The sequence below is a fragment of the Melozone crissalis genome, unplaced genomic scaffold (genome assembly GCF_028551555.1).
Source record: "Melozone crissalis strain CALT ecotype California unplaced genomic scaffold, PUWL_Pcris_2 ptg000081l_1, whole genome shotgun sequence".
Taxonomy (NCBI): domain Eukaryota; kingdom Metazoa; phylum Chordata; class Aves; order Passeriformes; family Passerellidae; genus Melozone; species Melozone crissalis.
The window spans coordinates 12,934,421-12,961,449 of record NW_026535858.1 but is presented as its reverse complement, the minus strand read 5'-3'; the positions used below and the strand labels follow the sequence as shown (position 1 = coordinate 12,961,449).

The 27,029-nt window shown below is 42.8% G+C and overlaps 1 protein-coding gene across 1 annotated transcript; it reads right to left on the bottom strand.

Annotated features, from left to right (window-relative positions):
• Nucleotides 1-1,969: 1,969 nt before the first annotated feature.
• On the bottom strand, nt 1,970-26,029 carry LHCGR (luteinizing hormone/choriogonadotropin receptor). The gene is made up of 11 exons (XM_054290423.1): nt 25,872-26,029; nt 18,119-18,190; nt 15,201-15,275; nt 13,508-13,582; nt 12,901-12,975; nt 12,739-12,816; nt 10,126-10,194; nt 9,419-9,493; nt 8,094-8,279; nt 5,511-5,591; nt 1,970-3,167 (listed from the first exon to the last, which is right to left on the bottom strand). The coding sequence occupies exons 1-11, from the start codon at nt 26,027-26,029 to the stop codon at nt 1,970-1,972; spliced, it is 2,142 nt and encodes a 713-aa protein (XP_054146398.1).
• Between the last annotated feature and the right edge of the window lie 1,000 nt (nt 26,030-27,029).

Genomic DNA, 27,029 nt, shown 5'->3' with positions numbered 1-27,029 from the left:
CTAAATCTCTTATTAAAGGTTTACTTATTTGGTTATTTTTGTGCATAGACAAATTTTAAGTAAATAAATAACATTTGATGTTTTGTCAGTGGTTTATTTTTTTATACAGCAATTTTGTAAATGGTGGATTTCACTGCACTTGCAGCAGGTACAAAAAAAAAGTAAAATTCAGAGACTCTCTTGCTGCTTATCTGTTACTTCTGCAGCTCTGTAGGGCAGGTGCTATCAGTTGTTGTTAATTCTAACTCATCTCCCTTGCCTGTGGTTTCCTGACCGTGTTATGTAGTGGGGAGGGTGTGCTTGTCCTGCTGAAACATAATGCAAGTAAATCAGTTGTTGCCCACTTAAGATATTGTGCTGTCATGTCCTAAATTGTGTGCAGGACTCTTCCATGGGATGTCAGATGAAGAGTCTCAAAAATCAGTTTTGAGGTAGGTGACAGGGAAGTTTTAGGCCCAGTAGCTATTTTTTTCACCAGTACCTTTGGCTGTATTATAGTTAGATGTCCTATCACAGTCCTTTTGGATCATTGGCTAAGATCAGGGGCTGGTGTGTGTGAAGAGGTGCATCAAATGGAATTTGTATTGATTGCTAAACCACAGAGTTTTAAGTCTCCTCTGTTCTCAATCCTGCTTCATTCCCACCTGTGGAATTGCTCATGAGCACAGCTGTGCTTGCATCAAGAGCTTTTGCACTGATTGAAAGCATGGCATTATGCTGAAGGTAAGAGTGGGTCAGAGATGTTATTGCTAATTATCACAATTATGAACTAATGATAGACCAGTCACTGGTACAAAGAATTGCTTTCATTAATGTGAAGCAAATGTAGCTGGTGGTGCAGTGTTTGGCAACAAGAGGAGTGCTTTGAAACTCAGTTGCTGTCACAGACTTGAAAGCAAAGGACTCAGCTGAAAAGGAGAATGTAAAAGGTTTAAAGTGATTGCAGTAGTCCTGTTCTCTTATGTATCAGACTCTGCACTTCAATTAGCATGCAGTCACAAATCTGGACCAGGCATTTAGCATGATCACTTAGCATCAGGCAATGCATAGTGGAAGAGAGATTTTAATGGGAAAACATTGTCACAAAAAGGTAACTCTGCTTCATCACCTGGAATAGAGTCGGATTATGTGTACTGAAGAGGATCTGGTGCATTCCTGAATGCCACTGGTGATGTCAGAGAGTGGGACAGGTGGAAATCATTCCTGAGACTGTCCCAGGAGGGAAAAGAAGGCAACACTTCCTTGCCTGTGCAGGAAGCAGCTCTCCTGCTGCTGAAAGGGAGCCTTTACAGTTTACCTGATTTGTGTGTGCACATGTGATGCCCTAAATTGAGTCCTGTGCAGCAGAGGGGGTTTTGCATCTCTTGTGATTTCCAGATCACACATGGCTGTGCATGGGTTAATAATTTAAGTAAACTACCCACCAGCTCAGCCTGAGATCTAATATAAACTGCAAAATTGCCTGTGACAAAGGTTCAATAGATAAACTTTCCTCTTTGGTGACATCTTTACAGCCTATTGCTTGAATGCTCTTCTTTAACTGTGTGTAGGTGGCTGTGTAATTGGAAGTTTCTGTTGATGAAATGGAGGCTTCTAGTTTAGTGCCTCTTTCTTTAAACTAACAATGCCAGCACAGCTGATAGGAATGAAAAAAGAAGCTATGAAAGGTAGCAAACAGGCTTTAAATACTCCAGGGAAGCAGATCTGGAGAAAAAGAAGGCAGGCTGCAATCACTGCAGTACCTGTTAGCTTCAAGAGCCACTTGGCTACTCCTGGACTCTTCTGGTTCCCCACACAGAAAAGTTTTGCTTAATAGCCACCTTCCACACCTATCATCACAAAGGAGGAGAAGGGAAAACACCACTTTGAATGTCAGAACAGTTATGTTGCATAAGAATTACTGACCGGCATTTTTATTTATTATGAAATGTTCAAGACACTGTAAAACAATCCCTAGTCACTAAGATAATCACAACTGGCCTTGCAATGGGTAACTTGGCACTCTGGGTAAATTTTCCTTGTGAGATGTCTTGTCCCGTGGTGCAGGATAGGGCTTCTCTAAGGCTGACAAGAGCAGGAATGCTTGGGAGGCTTTGGTGGGGGCTGTGGCTGCGCCGCCGTTCTTGCAGTTGGAGTTATAAGCAGAGAAATAGTTCATCCTGTAGAGCTCTGCTCGGCTCTTGCAGCAGCCAAGCTTGCTCATCAGCAGGAAGAAATCCCTCCGAAAGGCTTTGGTGAAAATGGCGTAGAGGAAGGGGTTAGCGCAGGAGTTGACGGGGTAAAATAAAACCAGCAGGATCTTGGAGTTGGTCACCGTGATGAGAGGAACTTTGAAGGCAGCGGATATGGCAAAAAAGGAGATGGGGGCCATGCAGGTGAAATCCGTGAAGATCAGTATTGCCATTCTCTTGGCGACCTTGGTGTCTTTATTGGTGGCCACCAGCTCTGGGTTCTGCACGGCGATGTAAATCTTGATGTAGCAAGCACAAATGACAACGAAGGCGACGACATTGAGCACCAAGATGAGCAGGATGTAGGCTTGGGACAGGCCCGTTTCGATATCCATGGGCAAACAGATGCTGACCTTCATGTAGCTGCTGACCCCGAAGAGAGGCAGCAGGGCTATCCCGATGGAGAAGAGCCATCCCCCGAGCATGATGGGCACGGCGTGGCGCAGGCGCAGCTTGCGGTCCAGCTGCATGGCGTAGGTGATGGTGTGCCAGCGCTCCAGGGTGATCACCGTCAGCGTGTACACCGACAGCTCGCTGGCAAACACCGTGAAGAAGCCGGCCGTGCTGCAGCCGCCGCCCGTCTGCCAGTCGATGGCGTGGTTGTAGTACTGCCCGCTGGTCTGCGCGTCCACCGAGGCGATGAGCAGCAGGTACAGCCCCATGCAGAAGTCGGCGAAGGAGAGGTTGCACATGAGGAAGCGAGGGACGGTGAGCTTGTAGTGGCTGGTCAGCAGAACGAGGAGCACGGTGAAATTGCCAGCGATGGCCAGGATGTTGATGAACCAGATCAGCACCCTGAGGAAGCTGTAGCCCAGGATGTCTTCGCAGGGGTTGAAGGCGTCTGGTTCCGGGGTGCACGTGAGGACTTTGGGCTGGCAGAAGTCGTACTCAAAGTCAAAGCCGGCCATTTCGCTGTCGTCGAAAATGGTTGAGTAGCTGTAGGGAGAACTCTCATAATCTGTTCCAAAGGAGTGCGTCTTCCTCTCTGCTGACCACAGCAATGTGCTGTTGGAGTCATCGCTGTAACCATGAAAAAACCGCCCCCCAAACAAAGTGAGTTATTTGTTACATGCCACTCACATTCTTTTGCAAAAGACAACAGATAAGAGTTGTTCTAAAACAGTGACTTCCTCCATGTGTTTCTACAGGGTGTTTACAAATAACGAAGCCTTGTAAGGATGCTTTGTGTTTGGGAAGCAGCCTTGGAGAGCAGCAGGGGTCACAGTCCTATCCACAGAAATGCTCTCTTATACAACTTGCTTATTTGTAAGTACTTCATTTTACTGCTTTGTGGAGGAGCCATGGTTCTCATGCTGTTGGTTGGCTGCAGTCCAAGCTACAGCAATACCTGGGCTGATGTATTTCAGGTTTGATGCAGAGAGGTTTCACAGGCAGTTGTAAAAGCCATACTAACATAACCTATGGATTTTAACTGGGCACCTTTGCTCCCCTTAGGAAAGGCGCTTAGCAAACAAATTCCTGAGACTGTGTATGGCTTGGGAGGTGCTGAGGAATTTGCTGTTTGAAGTATTATAGGGCAAGGAGTAGAAGTGCATGGTTAACTAAATCACACTGATAGCTAGGAATTTGTTAAATTTAGGCTGCACCCAATGCCTAATTAAAAATGTTGTAGGTTTTTAAGATGGACTTCTAAAATCTTTAGGTCAGCAAGAGTGTAGTGATAAACCTGCCAAAGAAGAAATGTGTTAAAAGTAAACACTGTCTTTTCTGGCACTTCCCTGCCATAACAGGTGCCCATTTCCCAACTTCCAAATCATCCTGATATGAGTGTTTGGTGGGCAAACACTCAGTCTGCAGTGTGAGACCTGGAAAATATCTCTATTGAGGACAACTCTTGAGAAAACTGGTAGCTTTAGGATAATTTAAATACATGCTTAAGCTTCCACATCTACTGAAGCATGTCCATTAAATTACATTTCTGGAGCAGGGTCTTTACTGGCAAATGAAACTGACCTGCTTTTCAGCTATTCCTGTGGGGCAAATAATGTCCCAAACTCGTTATCCTTACTTCTCTCTGTATATGGAAAACTGCATTTACTTGCTTGGTTCAAACTGGGAAAGCAGGGAATACTTTTGACTCTATTTACTTATAAAAATGATTGTGATTTTCTGAGAGGCTGTGTGAATGTGCTGCTATGTGGAAGCTGGATTTTTGTAGGTTTTTTTGGTCTTTTTTACTAGTAAGAATTCAGGACTTGCAGATGGTTTCTGCTGTGGTTCTGCAGCCATTAAGCCCATGAACCATAACCTTATTTTCACTTGCTTATTATAATGCCTGCTCATTGCTGGGAGAATTGCTGGGATTGGGATTTGCCAAAGCAAAAAGCTTCAGGAGCCAATAGGCTGGGCAGACTATTTAATGCACAGCAGGAGTGCAACAGATGCTAATCCAAAACAAGCAGACAGATAAAACCAAATGGCAAGTGTAGGAGGCCTCACCAACCAGCAAACAAGATAATGTCCAAGGAAGTAATTATCCCAATGAATCAATCACATCTCAGCTGTATTTAGCCATTGGGATTTTGTGACCATAACCTTGTTTCTTCTAGACTTTAGAATGCTTTGACGCCACGTCAGGGCTGCTAAGAAGCCCCAAGGTCTCCCGTGTAGCTGCAGAGGGATGAAGAATAGCAAATCTTTTAACTTCTCCCTTAAAAGCTGGGTTAGAGCCTGTGCCATCTAGCACAGCCAACACAACAGTTCTGATATAGCCTTTCTCATTGTCACACTGAGCACTGTCAAGCAGAACTGTGATGATATGAAAAGACTTGTTTAGACGGAGTAAACCACTGGCACGGGGTCATCACACTTCTAGCTCAGGGACTACATTCTACCATGAAAAACTATTGATATGCAGAGTTTGAGTTATCCTCTATAGGCAAAAAAAAAAAAAAAAAAAGTTAACAATAACAGCTCTTCTTTGAATCACACCAATAGCAGCATTTATTTCAGGGGATGGAAAGTCTCCATGTAGGCCACTAACTTCTGTAAATATTTAATCATTATTTTGAAATCCGTTGAGAACTCAGAAGACAAACTGGAATGAGAAAGCTTGTGAAATCATAAGGGATTTTTATCCCCCTTTCCTTTTGAAAATCCAAATCTTGGTTTAATGATAGTAAAATTACCACTGTGCAACTTGTAGAGGTGACTGAATTGGCAGGCAAAGACCTGCTTAGTGAAAAACATGTGAAGAGCAGAAAGGGGAGGAGGTCTGTATTTGCTACTTCCATCATTTCTATGCAGAGAGGTACTTACAGCATTTCGTTAGTCGGTCTCCTCATGGTGCTTTCACACTCCTTGGAGAAGTTGTCAAAAATGGAAAACAACAAATTCTGTCTGCAAGAAGGATGAGAAGAAAGTTAAGTTTCAGGCTGGATTTTGGCCAAAGCCTTGTCTTCTCTGCAAGTGATCTTCAGAGACATGTAAGGTGAGCCAGTGCTGGCCTCAAGGCAGCACAAATGTTCCTGCAGACATCTGGAAGTAGGAAGGAGAAGCCTTCAAATGCTGTGAAAATGGGCAGTGTCAGGATGTGTAAGGTATGTAAGGATGGTCTTTCAGCTTGGTTATCGTGTAAGATGTATTTTTTTTAATAGTGAAATACCTAGAACTTGAATTAAATTGTGTGTTTTGAAATATTGCATTGAAGTGGGCCAGATTCTCCACCAGGATGAATGGAAGCAGTTAGGCTGGCTTTTGGAGAAGTGCCTGTTCACAGCTGTTGGGAAACTGGCCTGATACAGAACCCCAGAATGGGCCAGGTTGGAAGGGACCATGGTGGGGCATCTGGTCCAACCTCCCTGTGTCATCCTAGAGCACATTCCAGACAGTTCTGGAATATCCCCAGTGAGGGAGACTCCCCACCCTCTCCATGCAACCTCTTCCAGTGCTTGGTCACCTGCATAGAAGGAAGTTCTTCATCCTATTCAGATGGAGCTTCCTGTGCATCAGTTCCTGCCTGTTGCCTCTTGTCGCATTGCCCAGCATCACTGAGCAGAGCAGCCTGGTCCATCCCCTTGACACCCTCCCTTCAGATGCTGACAGGGGTTGATTGATGAGGTTGCCTTTGAGTCCTCTCTCCTTGGGGCTGAACAGCCCCAGCTCCCTCAGCCTTTCCTCATAAGAGAGGTTCTCCAGACCCTTCATCATCTTTGTAGCCCTCCACTGGACCTGCTCCAGGAGCTCCATGTCTCTCTGATCCTGAGGACCCCACAACTGGGCACAGCACTCCAGATGTCCCTCAGCAGGGCTGAGCAGAGGGTCGGGATCCCCTCCCTGACCTGCTGGCACTGCAGTTCCTAATGCAGCCCAGGACACATTTGGCCTTCTTGGCCACAAGGACACACTGCTGGCTCAAGGACAGGTCCCTGGGTCCTCTGCAGAGCTGTTTTCCAGCAACTCAGCCCCAAGCCCTTGCCTGGTGCATGGGGTGAACCTTCCCCAGGTGACTATTTTAAAAGCTGTCTGGGATCTGGAGGTAGACTTTGCATGCTTGAAGTAAAGCAGTTTGAATAGTACAAGTTGAAAAGTGATACATTTAGCAAAATCTCTGGGTTTGAGATTTTGAAAGTACTCTACCAGTATGAATGGAAATGGCTTTGTCTCACCTCATTGCTGATGCCCCTGGTAGGGAAGCAGTAATTTCTTGATTTGCATGGGATTTCCTCACCAGCAATTTACTAAGAAAACAGTCACTTAATATAAATATAAGAAAGTGACTTACTAAGGCACGTCTGTTTTTATAGGCCATGCCCATGCTTCAAAGTCAAGCATCCAAAAAACAAGAGTATCAGAAATGTAGTTATCTTTATCAGAATAAATACCCTTTTTCTCTGCCAGAGTTGCTCCTGCATTTAATACACTCAGAGATGTGATCTGTGACAGAATCAGTTCATTAGCAATGGAAATGCTTAACAGTAGAATCTTTGTTCTGTTTGTGCAGAATCAAGAACTCCTTAGTAAAATGAGGTAGGCAGAGAAAGCACAGATTAACCCCTAATGTTACCCTAAAGAATTGGAATGTACTCCTGCCTTTCCAGGACATCCCTGAAGTGAAGGCAGGGGGGTGACACTGATCAGGCCTCCCACAACTGCCTGCTGAGTCATTGCTGGCCTTCATTTGAGATGGACGAGAACAAGGCACCTCCATTGTTCAAACGAAACCCATCTGGAATTGCTTTGGCTGCCTGAAGTCAACTGGGTCTTGGTTTCTTTGAACCATGAATGCTGAAGTATGAGCTCCACTTGTCTTGGGTTAACTGCCCCAAGTTTGTGGATGCAAAGCTCTCCCTGTGCCACAGTTTCCAGCTGTGGGGAGAACAATACTGTCTATTACTTGAAATGGTTGGAACTAAACTGTGTAATCTCTCTCTGTAGGCTTGGGGCAGGCATTAAATTTTGGTGGGTAATTGAAAGCTTGCCCTTTCTACTATGTCATCATATCACCTGTATTAATTAAGCTAAAGGCTACAGGGGTTTCATTTTATTTTTAATTAGGGCAATGTACTATTGATAAAAGTTTGTTTTCTGTATGCCAGTAGGCTTTTAATTGAGATACATTTAAGAAAAATGTAAGCTTTAAACAAGCTTAGAATAACGTTTCTGCTGGCAGATCCAGTGCACAGGATGGGATCCATTTCTGCTCTAAAATAAATGGACATAATTTTCCTGGCCTTAGCAGAGACTTTCTGTTTCCTGCAAGGCCTTGCAATGCACCACAGTTTTAGGGTTTAAAATGTAACAGGAATAAAGATGATCAAACCATGTGAGCCAAATAAAGCAGAATTGCCATTTTGGAACTTCTAAAGCACTGCAGTACCATAATGTGCTGTTTGGACTTACCTTTCTGTCCTTAGATTTCGAAAAGCACAGCAATGGCTGGGATATGTTAGGACAGCTTCCAGAAGACTGCTGAATTTATCCAGTGGTGGCAGCCTCTTTAATGAGTAAGATGAGGTTGCATTTAAGACCTGAATGGCCTCAAGCCCATAACTAGGCAGGGACTCCAGTGCTGTTGAAGAAATATCCCTGCAAAACAAAGAGAGCATTCACTTTTCTTTTCATCCCTGCAAAAATACCACCAAAGCATGACAGTAAACAACAGCAACTGGTTTTTTCATAAAGGTTCAGATCTGCTTCAGCACCTGATGCCCAGCTCAGAGACATGGTCTGTGAACTACAGAGCAGCAGGGTAAGAGCATCCCTGTGGCTCAGCAGCTCCAGCCAGGCAAAGAGCTCCCTTGATCCTGGGGAAACTGAAACCCACCACTCCAGGGGCTGTGTCCTGACCTTTCCATTGGAAATTCATGCATGGAGGGAGAGATGTCTCTTTAAGCCAGAGACACTGAGAGAAGAAGGTGGGCAATAGTGACTCTCCAGCCAGCTGACAGGTAGGACACTCTCCTTTCTCTCTGCTTGGCTCTGAAAGGCTGTTCTAGGTGTTTTAATTAAATGGCTATTAATTAAAACCTCAAAAATGTTGTCATTCTTGCCAACACAAACTTAAGGAGTTTGGCTTACAGTAACTTCAGAGGGGCTGTTGGTGTGAAAAATGTCCATTAGGACATTAAACAAAGGAAAAAAAGGCTCACAATTCTGAAAGTGATGTCAGTAATGCCATGTTCCATAAAGCACCAATAAAAGGCACAAAAAAGGCATGTGCAGCACAAAGTGCTATTTACAGAAGCACACTGTGTTTTATTGCCAGGGCAGCCCTCCAGTAAGTCCTTGATTAATAAATCATGAGGATGATAATAACGAGTTTGATTCAGCGTGAACTTACAGCATGCAATCAACTGGTTCTCTTTTATAAACAAGTTCTAAACCTATATATTGCCAAAACATGTCCATCCTACTGAAGGACAAGTAAGTTTACAATGTCAGAATATAAGATACAGGATCAGGAGGATCTGACACAAATAAAGCAAAAACCACAATGTCTAAGAGGTGGAGATCAATGCCAACACTAGAACTGTTATGTGTTGTGTGAACTCCTTTCACTCTCTAATTTCATGGCATCTCCTTGCCATGTTTCTACTTTGTACACAGAGGTTAAGAGATCAAATCTCCTTCCAGGCTCAAAGCCTGTGTATGCTGTGGTGACACAGCCCTGGTGGCACAGAGCAGTTCTCACAGGACACTCAGGTCATGGAGCTGTGGACACTTACAGGACATCTGGCCCTGTGGCCCCTCTCAGGGCATCGTTGTGGATCCGCCTGAGGTTCTTGTTGTCTTTCAGGATCCTGTGGAACCAAAAAAGAACTCTCTTTACATCTGTGTTTCAAAAATCACTTTTTTGGTTTCTTCTTCACACCTGTTTTCCATTCTTTCTCCCACCACAGCAGTGGTTGTTGCACTGCCTGGCTGGGGAGTGCTTGTATTTCCCATGTGACCTTTACTTCCTCTGATGTAATCAGATCATTATAATCTATATTTAAATGTGATAAATTCCAAATTCTTCTGACTTAAACCAGGAACAACCAGGCTGGTTCTTTCACTTCAGCAGCAAATATTCATTTTGCCCAAATCAGCACACTAGTCCCCCCAGCGTGTGAGAGGGATTAAAAACTATTGATGTTTCCAGACATAAACTGTAGATTAGTTTGGGCTACTGTTTCAAGTTCTACACTAATTTATGAACATTTCTTAAGAATTATGAGCTTTTCTCACAGAAGCTGTACTATTTTAAGGGATGTTGCTTCAGGAAAAGCAGTGAGAGCTGCAGGATTAACAACTGAGTCACAGTGACACTGAAAGTTGCAGTTTTCTCATGGGTATTGGGAAACAGAAGACACAGCCAGTTAAAGTGAAGGAAGAGCCTCTATTTAAATTCTTATTTACTGTGTAAATTACTGAGGAGGGATAGCATACTCACAGTTGATTCAGCTTTGTCCCATTGAAGGCATGGCTGTGGATATCTTCAAATCCATTTTTATACAGCTTGCTGGAGATTAAATAAACATAAGGGAAAAAGATTTGGAAAAGGTGAGGTTACATTTTGTACTACAAGTTTCAAATCTCGGTGCTGCATTCATTTTAATGATTAGAGTCTGCTTATAAAGAATGAAGGTAATATAGCTCTTAAATTAAGAAAGGTGCAGATTAAATTCTCTAAGCTCCTTCCTGCTTAGCTGCTGAAGAGAACTTCTGCTGAGGTACAGATCTTCCACCTGCTGAGGGGCTCAGCTGTGCCTACCTGGGACTGAGATCCAGAAACAAGGCATTAGTCCAGGCAAGCTCCTGGCACACAGACAACAACCTAGAGGCAGGAGACCTGGATTTTGTGGAGTCAGCAGGTGCAGGTGGAAGACTGCAAGGCTTAGAGAGGTGTCAGGTAGAAAGCAACTCTAAAGGAGGGAGCTGCTGGATTGCATATCCTCTATGGAGGGACAAATCTGCCAAGGGACAGCTTTGCAGAGAGGCAGGGGTGAGCTGTGCATCATCCAGCAGGCAGGGAGTAATCAGCTTCTCCAAGGTGCTGCTGCCAGGCTTGATTTGTGCTGTGGGAGCCTTGCTGTCCCCTGCACTGCACAGGGACACTGGATGCCACCCTGCTTCCTGATTCCTTACCCTGGGGCCAGACACCTAAAGCCTCAGCTCTGCTACACCTCAAAGAGGAAAAGAGGTCCAGCTCTTTTCCTTCATCAGGAGATGTGACCTATGGGTCTATTAATATCAATTTGTGATATTAAGTTCATGTATCCAATAGAAATTCAATACAGTCACTTGTATTTATTACTTTTCCTTTAATGTTAAGGCCTATTTGAAAATTTGAAACTGTTTATGAATTAAACAACATCTTTGTGGCTTTTCCACTTGCTTTTGGGACAGCACAAACTGGCCCTGTGAAACCAAGTGCTCAAGTGTGGGGAACACCTGACTCCACTTGATAGATGGTATCTACCTCAGCATAATGCTGAAATTAGTAATAGCCTTAAAGACCATGACAATATGTGGGATCAATTTCCCAATCCACAAGAAGCATTAACTGCTGGAAAGGCTAAATTAGCTATTTGCAGTGCAAAGTATGACTGTAGGGTGACTTTACACCTCCATAGATTACTTGTGCTTCACCAGACCATGCTGTAGCAGGAGGAATTACTCCCCCTAATTACAGCTAACAACATGGGGTGGAGTTAGCATGGAGCTCTACAATTAGGAAGCTGCTGATAAGATAATTCTTTTCTGTGGTGAGCTCCCAGTCACAAAAGGATGGGAGAAAAATGTCTGTTGGCTGTTTCCTGACTCAGACTCCCTCCCATTTAATACACTTTAGGGTTACAGTAAAGACTTTAAGCACCTTTCTCCATCTCTTTTATGTTCATTTTCTTGCACCATTAGCAGAATAATAATTTTTCTGGAGTTATTTTGAGATCTTGCTGGGAGGAAAGAGGCTCATAAGATGAAATGATGCACTAATCCAAGCAATTGCTCCTCTTTAGCATCGTGTAGGAGTAGCATTCAGTCACATTTATGCCCAGCTCCTCTCTCCTTTCCAGAAGGTATTGGTCAATACAGAAAATCTGGGTTAAAATTACTGTCATGCTGGCACATCAGCCTGATGAAGAGCCCATCTGCTGCAGTTCTTGCAGCTCCTTTGCAGGTGCAAATACCCCTGGAGTTTTGGGCAGGGCTCCTGTTGGATGTGAGCTGGAGCCTGGCCCCCAAAGCTGGGCTTGTGGCTACCACACCTGCTGCTGCTCTCTATGGCTCACAGGGTCCTTCCTTTGGAAACCCAAAATTTGGCCAAATCCTGCCAAGAGGCTCAGCTTGTGATTTCTCCTCTCCCAGCACTACTTTGTGGAAGTTTTCCTGAAGCCAGGTGAGCTGTGAAATCCATACAGAGTTCTTGCTGTGCTGGCAGAGGACGTTACACCTTGGCTTTCTGCCTTCCTCAGGTGGGGCATCTCATAGCCTCAAACCCACCCACCTCAAAAGGGGCTGGAACAATGAACCCACTGCTGGCTAAAAGGAATCTTGAGTGTGGAGATTTACGGGGATCTTATAGGAAAGTAAGCTGAGGCAAAAGAAATCAGGGTAAGAAGCAGCAGCCATAGTTTGTACCAATTTATTCTGTGTCTTCATCCCTCCTTTTCAGAGGAATCCTGTGCAGCTGGAGCTGAGCTCCCCCAGACTGCCTGGTCCCTGAAAGCACTGTTTCAAGAAACCACATCCCTGAGGTAAGAACAGAGACTTTGGCCTCCAGTGCAGTTTTTGTAGTTTATATCTTGGTGATGGTATTTTTAAAAACAACATTGCATGGAAGATGAAGATTGAGATCTCTGGTCCTATTTCCTTTCCTAAATAAAACTCCGCTCTTTATCTTGAAGAACATCCCTATGTTTCTTAGGCATTTAAAATTCAGCACACAATACATATTTATTTTTTATGGGGCTTAATGTCAAGATTTTCATGACGTCAACCCACTTTCCTCAAGCAGAAGTGTTATCCTCACAGAAGGAGCTGGAGCTAGGATTATTTTACTCACAGAGTCAGTGATTCATTGTTCATCCCTTGGAAAGCATTTTGCGGTATAATTGTCATACGCAAGTTATCACAGAGCTCCCTTTGGAAGGAAAGAAAAAAGGAGTTTTTGTCAGTGTCTCAGGAGCAGGAAAACACAGCTGGGTTAGCATGGGTCTCTACTTACAAAATAAAATGAGCTTCCATTGAGAAGATCTGTGTCAGGTCTGGAAATTGTCTTATTCCAGTGTTACAAATGCTCCTAGAGAAAAGCATAATTCCTGTTTATAGAAGGAAATATTACCAGAGTGGATGCAACAAGAAACTGACTTGGTAGGTGTAAGTTTAACAGCGCTTTAAAAACTGACTGACAAATCTAATTTTTAAAGTAGGCTCCAAAGGTATTTGTAAGACCTGTAAAAATCAAGTTTTCAGAATTCTCAGTGTCCTAGAGGAGCAGCATATGTTCTCACTACATTAAGCATGAGGGAGAGATTTTAGTTACATCTTCTGTTTAGTACTCTGTTAAAATGCAAGCTTTATTCTAGAAATAAGCACTTATCAGAACTACTTTGCAGACTTCTGTTTTGTCCATCACTGCCCTGCCCTTGAACACAGAAAGACCTCACTATTGGCTAACTCCAGGTTAAAGCTGTTGTAAACAATGTACGAACCTCTAGGATGCTGTAATGCATGAAAAACCTTTCTCCTTACACTCCTTAATTTGATTTGCCTACTCCTTTGGAGAAAAGAATAAATAGCGCAATCAGAAAAGGAATAGAACTCTCTCTTACAAGTATTTTAGCCTTGGAAGATTTCTGAACGCTCCGTCCTCAATGTGCAACAGATTTTTTGTGTTCAGGATTAATCTGCAGTGAGGGAAAAAGAATTGAGTATTATAATCAATATAAATTTGGGAGGACCTTGAGTTTTGCTTGCAATTTACTTTCTCAGAAAACTGCCTGAAAATGTGCTATTTTTTGAACGTGCATTTTGAGGCACTGTTGGTAATAAAAATGGCCTGCAATTTTTAGGCAGCCAACAAAATATATCACTGCCTGAATTCTCATGGCTCTCTGAGCTGGTCTGGCTTGGATATCCTGGTCACGGGTGGGAGTTGGCATTTTGAGCTTGGACCTGAGGGTGTGAGTGTGCCTGGTCCTTGCCCCACAATCAGATCCCTTAAAATCATCCCTTGTTTCCATTACATTGCTGATGCTCTTCCTAGCCAGGAAAGGCAGTTCCTCAGACCTCTTAGGAGCTCCATGGACTTCCTTAGAGCAGTTGTAGAAGTGCATAAGCAGAAGCTGGGAGAGAAATATGTGAGAAGTCCTGTTTGCCAGTGGTCACTCAGAAAATGGGCAGATCTCTTAATCATGGAGCACTTCCAGCAGCTGAACTATCTCTGTTTGCCCTAAAGGCCAATAACTGAAGCCCAGCTCCCTCCCACCCCATGACTTACAAAATACAAAAGTTTTAGCATATGAAATGGTAAAAAAAGTTGAAATCCAAGGATGCCATTGAACTCACTACCCTGATCATCCATTGAATGTGGATTTGAGTGCAGCTTGGGACATCAAGCCCTTGCAATGTGAGTCCTGCTCAGCTCTCAAGATTCAAGGAGGTTTTTTTGCCAGCTTCCTATAGCTCTTCAATGGCCTTGCTTAGCTTTTGGGTTTTGGAAGACAGGCATAAGACAAGCTATGCATAAACTGTAGGTGAATGCATGCGGTGAAACCTTTCATTCCTTCCCTAAACACACCACTGATTCTAGTGGAAGTTGGACTCAGTCAGAGGTTGAGTAATCTGTATCCCTTGCTTGTGTGAGTGACTGGCTTCAGTGATGTTCACATATAAAAGAAAAAGAAGATGAATTTGTCCTCAGTTGCCCAATTTTCAGCCACTCACTGGTCATGCTGTGCGAAAAAGGCAGTAACGAGATATTGAATCAGATTTAGAGTTTCCAATTCCACTAAATATTTCAGAACATTCTCCTACTCGTTGCTTTTAACTCTCTCTCTCAGATGCCTGTGCTATGAGGTCAAGTTTAAAATCAGTGCATGTTCTGTTTGAGTAATATTTTAGTGCTGCACAGAAGAGCTATGCATACTAAGCAGCTGCATTTAAATAATGTAGGGCTTTGAAAACGGCATCTTCAAAAAGAAAGATTTTTCTCATCTGTTGTCATCTCAAATTATTTCCCCACTTAGAAAACCTGACAGTGGCAGAGCTCCCCTCCTGCCACTGAGCTCACAGAAAGCAGTGGGACTCTGTGCAGGGATGTCTCTAGATCTCCAAGGCCAGGCCTTACAGAGTGCTCACTGTTTTATACAGGACTTTGGAGAGAAATTTTCTCATCACAGGTCTCAATCAAAGCCAATCAAAGTAACAGAGGCAGATCTGGTTCAGGAATACTTCTCTGCAGCCTGTGTACTCCTCAGTAATCCGAAACCACAGCATGGATGCCTTTTTATAACTGGTGCTCACATTTCAGACAAGGAGGGGAGGCTGTCAAAGGCACTCGCTTCTATTCTCTCCAGGGAGTCGCTCTGGGAGATTTCACTACAATGAAAACAGCAGACACAAAGAAACACATTACCAGAAAAGACCCCAGAAATTGGCTTTCCACTTTGTATTTCTTTCCTTTATGCACATTTGTTCAACCCCTCCTGTCAGTCTTGTCTGTGCCTCACCTCAGACATTCTGGCAGGCCCTGGCAGTGGGGTTTGGGAGAGGACCAGCCTTTTCTGTCTTGGCAAAAGGGAAAGCCAACCCTTAGGAATAAGGGCCACTGTAAGAGCCAATTTCCATTTCCTCAGTAAATTACAGGTGAGTTAGAAACTGAGGGCCAGAGCAAATGTAAGCAGAGTGAGCCCAAACCTTGTGAGCCTTTTCCTCCCTCCCATTTTTGGTTCTGCTTAGTGAATTTATTTGTGGGGTGAGGACATGGATAACATTCCCAGTGCTTCATGTTATTATCAAGTCAAAACTATGGTCCTCTCATCCACAGATGTAGAAACACACAGATATGGATTCAGCACACTTCATAAGCAAAGTTTGGATTTAAATGCTATTTTCATTACATGTGTGCAAACTGAAAGGAAGTGGCTCTTTTCATCCTGACACAGACAAACATGACAGTGTTTGGTGGCACTCTGGGATTGTGATGTTACAGATGCTCCTGTTCCACATGTGTACTCAAGATTAATCAATACTGACATAGAAAAACAAAACCAATTTATTAGATGTTTGCTAAATGCTCTAATGTTTTATTAATTCTAAAAGAAGCAAAGCAGAAACAAAGTTTCATTGAAAATTTTTCTTTTTAATTATTCCAATTATTTATTATTAATTAAAATTTTCCAATGACAGCCTAAAGGGAAGATTCTGAAAGCTTCCAAGCAGAGAACTGATGAACAAGTTGATAAGTTGCTCCTTTTCCAGGTGAGCATAAATGAAGGATGGCAAATGAGTTTTCCAATAAAGAATGTCAGCCTAGAAGCTTCCAGAAGTTATGAATTGATGACCTGCAGAGCTAACAAGCCTGAAAAGATTGTTTAGCATCTTTGGGATGTACAGTAATTTTGTGATAGTTTAAGATCTAAGAGGCTATGCAAAACTGAGTCCTGAAAGTAAATTGTGTACATTGATGCATATATAAGGGAAAGATCTTCAAAATTTCTCAACAGAATTGGCTAGAAGGGCACACAAAGCAAACCTAAGATTATGCACTCTCAAGAAAAAAATATTTTCCAAACAACTGGACTGTGTTTACATCATCAGAGTCAGCATTGTCACAGTCCTGAGTGTTAGCTTAATTCAACTGCAATTATGAAAAGACAACTCTATTGGTGATACAAAATCACTTAGACCAGAATAAATTCTGTATTTCATTTGTGGTGGCAAAGGGGGATGCACACTAGAAATCACACAGTTATTGTGTATGTGTGTTTTAAAGAATTATCAAAGATCTTTTTCATCATCATCAATTCAGTGAGAATCTTATTTTTGGTATTGCATCAGTTAATTATAAATAAAAGATGGATGTAAAATAAGTGGCCTGATTCACAGGCTAGGAGGGATCAGTGCCTACTCACAGAACTTTTTTTGAGGTCTGAAACATGGTTCTTTCATGGGATCCTCCCTGTGAGCCACAGTTTTTCTATTGGCATATGTTGGAATGACTTAGGGCATGAGAATAATTTAGCATCTCTCAGAGAGTGATGTGTTGCCAAATAGCTTATTCAGAGATTTATAATTATAAAATATGTATTTTTCAAAGCAGCACTAAATCTCAATAAAATGATGAAGTGTTCTACAAACTAACTTCAGAAAAATACATTGATTCCCACACAGTAAATTTGGAGAGATTCATTAAAAGCATACAAAAAGATCAATTAAATTCCTGTTATGGAAGGGATGACGTCCAAGAACAAAGCATTCTTTCTGGAGACTATGACATGTGTACAGTTTGAGAAAGTGCAGCCTCAAATCATGCAGGTAGGAGAAATTTTGTAGATTTAAGTTTGTCTCCAGTGTGAAAATGATTAAGTTCTTATTAAACATTCAGGTGCAAGTGGATGCAAGAATACAGCACCACTGGATTCTGCTTTAATACTGTATTGCTGTTGGATATGTGCAGCAGAGAATAACAAAAAGTGCACCTTGAAAAGAAAGCAGCATCTTCTGTGCTGCTGCTTAAGTTCTGGGGGAGGTCATTCCCCTGCTCTTCACTGCACAGCTGTGTCATCAACTTTGTCCTTTAGAGGCCACTCAATGCAGACAAAATAAAAAATAGAAAATAATGGAGACTCAAGTATGCCATTTCAGCTGGAATAACAGCAGAAATGAGGGCAGGAGGGGTGAGAAGAGCCTTATGGTCTGAATCCTTGATGGAAAATGGGTACAATGCTGAGGGTCAAGAAGCAGCGCAGACCCGGTGAGCAAAATTACAGCACTTGCAAACTGAAAGATCAAAGAAAGGGCTCAATCCTACTGATCCTCTGCCAAGCTTATCTCTCACTGCAAAATGCTGAAGAAATGCCTTATTTGGGTCTTCTACAAATGCATAATGTGCCATGGCTGTCACTGCAGAGGTAATGTTTGATGATAGAAATCTATCTCCTCTGCTAATCAAATGCTCCTCTCATCAGTTACTAAGCTGTATCCAGTTCTCTCTGACATGATTAATATTTCATTATTTGATCTCTAAACAGCTGTTAAAAATCACACATTTTCAAAGGATCTTTTGTGTACTGTTTACATGAAAAGGAATGCTATGTTTATCCTTCCCCTGTGGTTTTATTTCATCAATAGAGTGTATCAGCATTTTTTACATTAATATAAAAAGAATGATTTAAAAAAGAAATTTAAGGAAAAGCCTATGGAAAATATTGACAACTTACATGATGAAGGCATCTTGAAGTCCTTCAAATGCATGTGATGGGATTACTTTTACAGGGAGATGAGTAAATGATCTGAAAAAAAACAGAAGAGAGGGAGGAAAGGGTTATAAGGCATGGAGTTTCTTTGCTTATAATTGTACCATTATGGCAGGGAGAAAACCAATAAAGCATAATGCCACCTTATTTTTCTCACAGTTCTCTGTACCTCTGGTGCCTGATCCATTTGGCATTGATCTCGGTTAAATGGAATTCAAAAGATATGGTGTCAGTTCCTCAACAGCATAAATTTGTGAGTAATCATCAGATCAATAATAATCATAACCTATTGAGTAAATTTATAGCCTGATGAAAGTAGGCTGCTGCATTCACAGTTAAAGGAAGCTACAGGCTATTTAAAGTTAGATCCTCAGAACAAGTGGCTTTCATATAAAGCTTTCTCTATTAAAACAGTATCTTTGTGTTGGCTGCACCATGTTCTCCTCCCAGCAATATCCCTGTAATGTTGCAGTGTGGCATCATGAATGTGGCTGTGCACAAAGTGTAGAAGAACTTCAAATCAGGCTGGTATAAAGGGATTCTTTTTTTAAATAAATTGCATCAGTGTAGTTAGTTGATTCAAAGCAAGTGTGCATTTTAAATTTAATTTTTCAGTTTCTCTGATTGAGAAATTAACAATGATGTGGGAGGCAGAAGCACATTTTACCATTCTCCACATCTGAACCACAGTACTTTTACCAGCCAATTTATCTATCCATGACCACATTCTCCCTGATAACAACCATAGGAAAATATTTAACATATTTCAAAATGTTATCTCTGTGAAAACAGATAATTGCTCCATTTTGCTTTAGAATGACAAATATCAGAGACATTTGTTTCCCATCCTTAAACTCACCCCCTCAAGGCTTTTTGACTGAAATGTTTTCGTGCTATTCACATAGCCTGCTTTTTTTTCCCATTGTTATTATAATATTTTATATGAAGAAATATGTTTATTGTTGGCAATATTTATGTTAAATGTTCATCAAGTTTTATATATATAAATATATTTACATATAATATATAATATATATAATTATATATTTCTATATATTTTAGATAAAATATAAATTTTATCTATTTTAAATTATAATTTTAAATATATAATTTTTATATATTTTATATATTTTATATAATGATATATATTTAATATATTTAAAAACATGTCATACCTACACATTAGAAAGGCAGGCTGTATACATACTGTGTCTAGGGGTTACAAATCTGGATGTACCAAGGAGCCTGGAAGTCACTTCCTAGCTATGTTCCAAAAAGTCTGTATGATTTGGGGCAAATAATTTAGTTCCTTTGGACCTTGTCTCCCTGTCAGTAAACTGGGAATAACAATGCCTCCCTACCTAACAAGGATATATAAGTTTGTGATTTGGTCATACCTTTCTCCAGATTGATGCTGGCATGTTTTGCTCTGTGTGAGGTTTGGCTAAATCAGGAATGAAGCTAAGTCATGCAGCTTGAAGAATGTATTTTTTTCTCTGAAGGGCAGAGACAGGTAGAAGTAATCTGCTGTAGGTCTTAACACTCTGAGCCAAAAGGAAAAGAACTTCAGGAAGAAGCAAAAAGAAGAAGCTGAGAAATTCCTGCTCTATAACCCTGTAAGTGCACCATCAACTCAGGAACAAAGGAAATGGAAATGTGACTGAAGGTGCAAAAAATAAAACCAAATCTTGACTTTCAATTACATCAGGCCATGAGCCTACTGCCTCCCTGTGACATGCTGCTGGGTGAGCAGGGTGCTGGTTGTAATGGATGTAGAATAAGTGGCAGGTGATGATCCTCAAGGATCATCATTGGAGTAACAGGTGATGATCCTCAAGGTCCTTTCCAACCCAAACCGTTCTATGATTCTGTGAATATTTACTGAACAACTCCAGCTCTCTCAGCCTGTCTCTTTAGGAGAGGTGCTCCAGCCCACTGAGCATTTTTGTGGCCTCCTCTGGACTTGTTCCAGCAGGTCCACATCCTTCTTGTGCTGGAAGCCCTTGAGCTGGGTGCAGCTCTCCAGGTGGGTTCCCACAAGAGTAGAGTAAAGGGGAGAATCCCCTCCCTTGCCCTGCTGCTTTGGATGCAGCCCAAAATACCACAGGCTTTCTGGGCTGCCAGCACACATTGATGGCTCATGTCCAACCTCTCCCCCACCAGCACCCCCAAATCCCTCCCAGGGCTGCTCTCAATCCATTCTCTGTATTTGTGTTTGGGATTGCCCTGGCCCACAGGCAGGGCCTTGCCCTTGGCCTTGCTGAGCTCCATGAGGTTTGCAGCCTCAAGGCCTCGAGCCTCTCCCACCTCTCAAGGTCCCTCCTCCCCTCCAGGGTGCTGATCCCACCACACAGCTCAGGGACATCCCCAAACCTGCAGAGAATGAGCTCTGTCCCAGCCACCACGCTGCCAGCAAAGGTGTAAATCAGAGCTGGTCCCAGCATGACACCTGAGGAGTGTCACTTGTCCTCCTCTCCACTCAGACATTGAGCCATTGACCAGCTCTGAGTGCAACCACTTATCCCCCAAGTGTCCCACCCATCAAACCCATCTCTCTCCAATTTCAACACAAGGATGTCATGCAGGCCAGTGTCAAATGCTTTGCACAAGTCCAGGTAGATTATGTCAGTGGCTTTTTATCATCCACCACTGCTGTAACCCCATCCTAGAAGGCCACCCAATTTGTCAGGCCTAAGATTTGCCCTTAATGAAGCCACATTGGCTGTCACCAATCACCTCCTTATCTTCCATGTGCCTTTGCATGGCTTCCAGGAGCATCTGCTCCAGGATCTTGCCAGGCATGAAAGTGAGACTGAGTGGCATGTATTTCTTTGGGTATTCCTTATGTTCATCTGTAAAAATGGGGGTTATGTTTCCTCTTTTCTTAATTCCCTCAGGGTGTCAGCTTTCCTAAACTGATCCCATCAGCTTAATTTTCCTGTGTTCCTCCCAGGCTACGTGTACCTGCTTCCACCTTCTTCCCTTCTTTCGGTGTTTGAGTTTGTCCAGGAGTTCCTTGTTCATCCATGCAGGCCTACTGGTGATTTGCCTGACTTCCTCTTTCTCGGGATGTATCACTCCTGAGCTTGGAGCAGCTCCTGAGCTTGGAGCTGATCTGGAGCTCTCTTTGGCCCCTTTTCCCTCCAGGGCTTTATCCCCTGGGACTCTGCCAAGCAGGTGCCTGAAAAGACCAAAGGCTGCTGCAGTCATGGGTGATGAGCTTGCTGTGTGCCCTCCTCGCTGTCCTGAGGTCTTCAAACTCATTTATGGTCCTGAGAGCCAAGGCTGCCCTTAGGCTTCACATTGCCCTCCAGCCCCTCCTTGTTGGTGAGAACACACTGCACCTCTCCTCCTTGGCTCCTCTATCACATGGAGACAGAAGTTATCATCAAAGGATTCCAGCAACCTCTTGGATTGCTTATGTCCTGCTGTGGTTGAAGTCCTCCCTGAGGACCAGGACTTGTGAATGTGAGGCTGTTGCTCTCTCTTTGTAGATGTCTTGTCTGCTCTGCCTTCTTGGTGGGGTGGCCCGTTCACATTTCTTTCTGACAGCACTCAGATTGTGAAACTCAGATATGAACATTCACCTTTTGGCAAAAAATGTTTTTCAAAGCTACAAAGCTTCAATACATCTAACTTGCCCACACTGCTGGCCTGACTTCTGTAGCTCATGAGAGGAGGGAGGCACCCATCTTTAATACAAGTTGCCTGCACCGTTTTGAAGACTTTTGTTAAAGGATAAATATTTGCTCTTTTAAGAAAATCTGTAAAGTTTCTTTCATATCTAATGTATCATGACTTGTGTGCTTGTACTCATTGCTGTCATTTAGAGCTGACAATGCTGCAGCTCCACAGAATTGCAGGACTTCTCATCTTTGGAAAAAGACAGGAAGAAGTGGAGCCAGACTTCCTGGCATTCAGCAGCTCTTGGCATTTCTATCTTATCAAGATTGGTTTTCAAGGTACATAATTCTAGGCAGTAAGGTTTGAAATGGCCAAGCTAAATGTATGTAAGGCTATCCAGGAGCATTTGGAAAGACAGGAACTGCCACCACATGGACTCGAGCTCCAAGAAAAGCTTGTGAGAGCTCTGGATGCCCCATGAACTCAGAACCACTTCAGTCCTGCTGAGGAGGAGTCAAAGCCCAAGCTCACTCACACCACTGGAGGAAATTGCTGTGTTACAGAAGTGACCTTTTGCAAAACGTGTTCAGTTGAACTGATTAATAATAACAATAATAACATAAAAAGCACAGGCCCAATAGCAAGAGGTGTGAATGAGTTATTGTAGCTGGGTTGGTTGTAATATTTTAATATGTCTATTTTATAGGATTACTTGTATTTTTAATGCCCAGAAGTGAATGCATAAGGTAGACTCTTGTGGGCAAGCATTTGAATCTGTAGCTTCCCTAAACTTGGGAGGATTGGGAATATTGACTGAAACTATGGCTGAAACAACACTATTTTTCTAGGATTTTTATCAGCTTCTGGGGGGCAGTGTAAAGGGTTGGCATTGATTTTTAAAGCCCTACATATTGGGCATTGTCTACCTGAAATGTGAACTGTGATATCCCACAAGCACCCAAAGTAGCATTTTTCACTAGGTGATGATGGGTCATATAATCTCCTATGGAAGACACTTTGTCCCTGAAACTGAATTCTTTTGACAATCCCAAAGAGCCAAATATGACCCCAATGAAGACATGATAGAACTGTCTACTACAGGCTTTTGCCATAAAGTTTTGTATGCGTTATTTTGTAATTTGCTGCCTAATCACATGTCACTCACCCAACTGCAGAAGCTCTGCATGCAGGGGCACACATTCAGATACAGCAAAGTGAACCTCACCAAGAAATGAAGTTTTTGAAGGGGCAAAAAGATCTGAAATTATCCAATACCCATTGCTGCACAGTTGGAGTTGGGTGCCTTTGCAACTAGACTTTGCTTAAACCCCAAAAGTACATATGAGATTTCAAAAGAAGAAAAATAATGTTTTGTTTCAAAATATAGTGTATTAAAGATTATTTTCCTTCTGAGGACATGTAGCTGCTGTAGCCAAAGGGCATTCAAAGGTGTCTGAATAATGGAGGTTCTATAGTGTTTGTGTAATGTCCAAACTAACAGCAGGAATTTGAGAAAAAATATGGTCAATTCAGGACTGTATAAACTCCATAATTCTGCAACCTGTCAGAAGCCAAATAATTTTGAAAAAGTTTTTTAGCAATAATGTCACATGGCAAGGATAACTTGGGTAAAGAAAAATGGCTGAAATTTCCCTATGGGATATAGACTACGGATATAGCAAAGTATCAAAAATACATTTGGAAGCACAGATCATTACAGCATCAGATTTTACTCAGATCTAGCTGGAGTTACATAGTGGAGCTTATTTTCTTGACTGACCATACAATTAAGGACTATTCTGAGGTCTGGCACTGATGGAAGGATGTGGGCAGAAGGAACTGTGCTGGAACAACCTAAAGCAGCATTTTCCCCTCAAATTATTAATGCCCTTGCAGCACCACACTGCAATTCCCCTGGTACATGGGAATGAGGGGTTATGAAGGGAAAAAAATAACATTCTCTTGCTTTCTCTCTCATGCACAGAGCTGTGCAGGGCAAGAAGAGAACTAGGAGGACTGAGAGAGTATGGAAAGAGAGGCAGTCAGCACTAACAAAGCTCCAAAAACTGTATGAATAAGAGAGAGGGGAAAGAGTAAGAGAGAGAGAGAGAGGGGAAGACAACAGCTAAATGGGTAAGAAGAAACTGGTATGAAAACCAGAGGAAGAGATGAAAGAAAAGTAAAAGAGGTTGAATAACTACTAAACAAAAGAGTGAGAATATATGTACACCTGTGGGATTAGTGACTACATTCGTATGTACAGCTTTGTAATCGAATTATGGATGCAAGCTTTCTATTAAAAAATACAAAGAAATGGAAATTTTAATAGTATAGGTTCAGGTTCAATATAAATCAGGCTGGAAGCAGAAGGAGCTGGATATGTCTGTCTGTGAAAGACAGGGATTTTTTAACCCTTAAGTGTAAATATTTTCTTTGTAGGAGTATTGAGCTAAATCTTGGTTGAACTCTTTTCTGACTGTAAAGTTGATTTCTACAGCCAGCCTAATAGTGGGACTTTGTGTACAATCATCAGGATTAAATGTTATATTGAAGGTAGAAAGGAAATTTCTTTTCTTCCTCTTGTCCATTACCCAGCTCTGTTGCTCTCAGTGAGGCAGAAATGGCAGCAGCCATAAATCCATTATCTGTCCTAACATGATCACTGAGGTTGAGATGTGGTTTCTTCTTGGGGTGACAGATGGAAAAAGGGGAAATAAAAGATGAAACCAAAACAGAGAAAGAATAAAATCAGGTACGTTTAGGGCTCTTGATAACCTCTCTGGGCTGTGATGTGCATCATCCTAATAGACATGTTTAATCCACTGCCTGCTCTGCATGTGCTGTGAATACTGAGGAAGAAATGTGATGGGAGAGTCTCTTGCTCCCATGGGCTCTGCTTTCTCTGACACTACGGTAACACAGGGAAGTAAGGATAGAACAAATCCAGGGCACAGATTTTTCTACAGTCTCTGACTTTGGAGGAATGGCTCTAGATGAGTACAAATTAGCTTTTCTTGCTCCTATCCATTCTTGAGCTAGGGAGAAAGGGACGAGGAGCTCAGGGTTAGTATCATGCCTAGGGAATTTCAAGAGCAAGTTAAATTTACAAACAAGTCAGATGAGAATGGAAAACACAGACTTTGTTTCCAAAAGGGTCATAATATGAAAACCCCAGCTCAATTCATGCAGAGATAACAAAGTGATCCTGGAAATGGCAACCATCCTATTGGCTGCTCCTCTAATCCCATATTTTGATGCCATGATTGTTTAGATGAGAGCTGTAACTGAGCCCATAAACAACACAACACTTGAATAACTACATATATCAATTATTTGGTCTGGTCTCCTAAACCATGAGCTTGGACTATAGTGTGAGAGGGGAGAAAGGGAATGCCCATGATGCCTTGTTTTAATTTAATCCTAATTCCCAGCAAAGCATTAAGCAGAAAGTTATGATGGACCACCCTGCAGAGATCTAAACAGCTGTCAAAACTCACAGCAGCTTTTTTACTAAGAGAGGGGGAAAAGAAAATAGTGAATAACTTGTCAGTGAGCTGAACCTCAAGGAGTTGCAATGAGCCCAGTGAAGAGGATTTTGATGCTTCAGGATAGAGGGAAAATTAATCACACAAACTTTGGGAGAAGAGGTTGTAAGAAGTCCAACAGAGTTGTGAAAGAATAAAACCAAACCCTAGAACTGACAGAACGCTTAAGTTGACTACTCAAGATTTTAATTGGGTTTCTTTAAATGTAAGCATGCCATTACAAGGCGTTGGTTTTGGAACAGGAAAGGCAGTTTATACCTCCGGCCGCAACGAGAGACCACAGAAAAAGCCCTGACACTTGCACCCCGTTCCTCTGTCACTGAGGCTGCCGGACGAGGAAAAGTGCCGCAAGGATGCTCGCCTCCTTCCCAAGGGGAAAACTTTGCGTCCGTTTCAAACTTTGAAAGTTCCAAAACTTCAGCCGCGCATCCCGCACATCAACGCGTCCAGGGATGCTCCAAGGGCCCAAAGGCACGGCGGTCCCCCCGTCCCGTCCCCTCCAAGCCCCGTGGCGGTCCCCGTGGGTGGGAGCATCCCGCGGTACTTACGCGCGGGCGGGCGCGGGCAGCGCTCCGTGCGCGGGCGGCGGGCAGCGCAGCGCTCCGTGCGTGCAGGCGCAGCGCAGCGGGCAGCGCTCGCCCGCCGCCACCGCCAGCACCAGCAGCACCAGCAGCAGCGGTGACAGCAGCACCAGCCGGGGCACCATGGCCGGCCCCGCTCGCCTCTCGCTCGCCTCCGCTCGCCCGCAGCCCCCGGGATGCGCCCCCGCCTCCTCCGCCCGCCTCCGCCCGCCCCGGGGCGGGAGCGCCGCCCGCGGGGATGGGGCTGGGGATGCCGCACTCCGGCCACGGGGAACAGCCTTCCTTCCGCGGCTGCTCCACATGGGAAAGTTGGCTGCAAAGCCTACAGGTGGCTGGCAGAAGTTGCCGTGGATTTTCAGAAGTTGTGGTCCCCACAGTCTTATCTAGGAGGGACCACAAGCGATGCTGCCCCGTTCCTAGAGGAAAACTTAACTCCCCAGTGCCTCCCTGTGAAAAACGCCAATCACTTGTTTTTTAAAATTTTAAAAGTTTAATAGTAATAAAATAGTTATATAAAAAAAATAGCAGTACAATTAGAGTAATAACAATTTGGACAAATTGAATTAGGAAAATATGAGACAATAAATACAAAGAGTTACGGACGTCCAGGTACCTTTTTCTGGGCAGCACGAGCCCGAAAAAGGACACACGTTAACAGAGGATTAATCCTTAAAAACAATAACCTGTTGCATATTCATACACTTCATACATGATGCATAAATTCCATTCAAATACAGGATTCTGTCTGGTCATTGTCAACTTCTTCCTCGGAATCCTAACAGCTCCTTCAAGGCAGGAAGAAGTCAGTTTCTTCTGATAAGAAGGCAATAAATTCTTTTTCTCTGAAAGATTTAGGTATCCTGCGGCTGCTATCTCGCTGCGAGTCCTTTCTTTTAAAAAAGTAACCTACAGAGCATAGTTTCTATTTTAACATTTTGTTATAACCTAAAACTACATTTAACACAGTACTTAAGAGAATTAATACAGCATTACTTTCTAACACAACACATATAATATTCATTTTAATATTGGTGAAAAGCCAATCATAAAATACGCATTTTTCACACCTCCCTTCGTAGTGGGAAAGCTGTGAGAAGGTGTAGGCCCTGCACACACCCATTTATC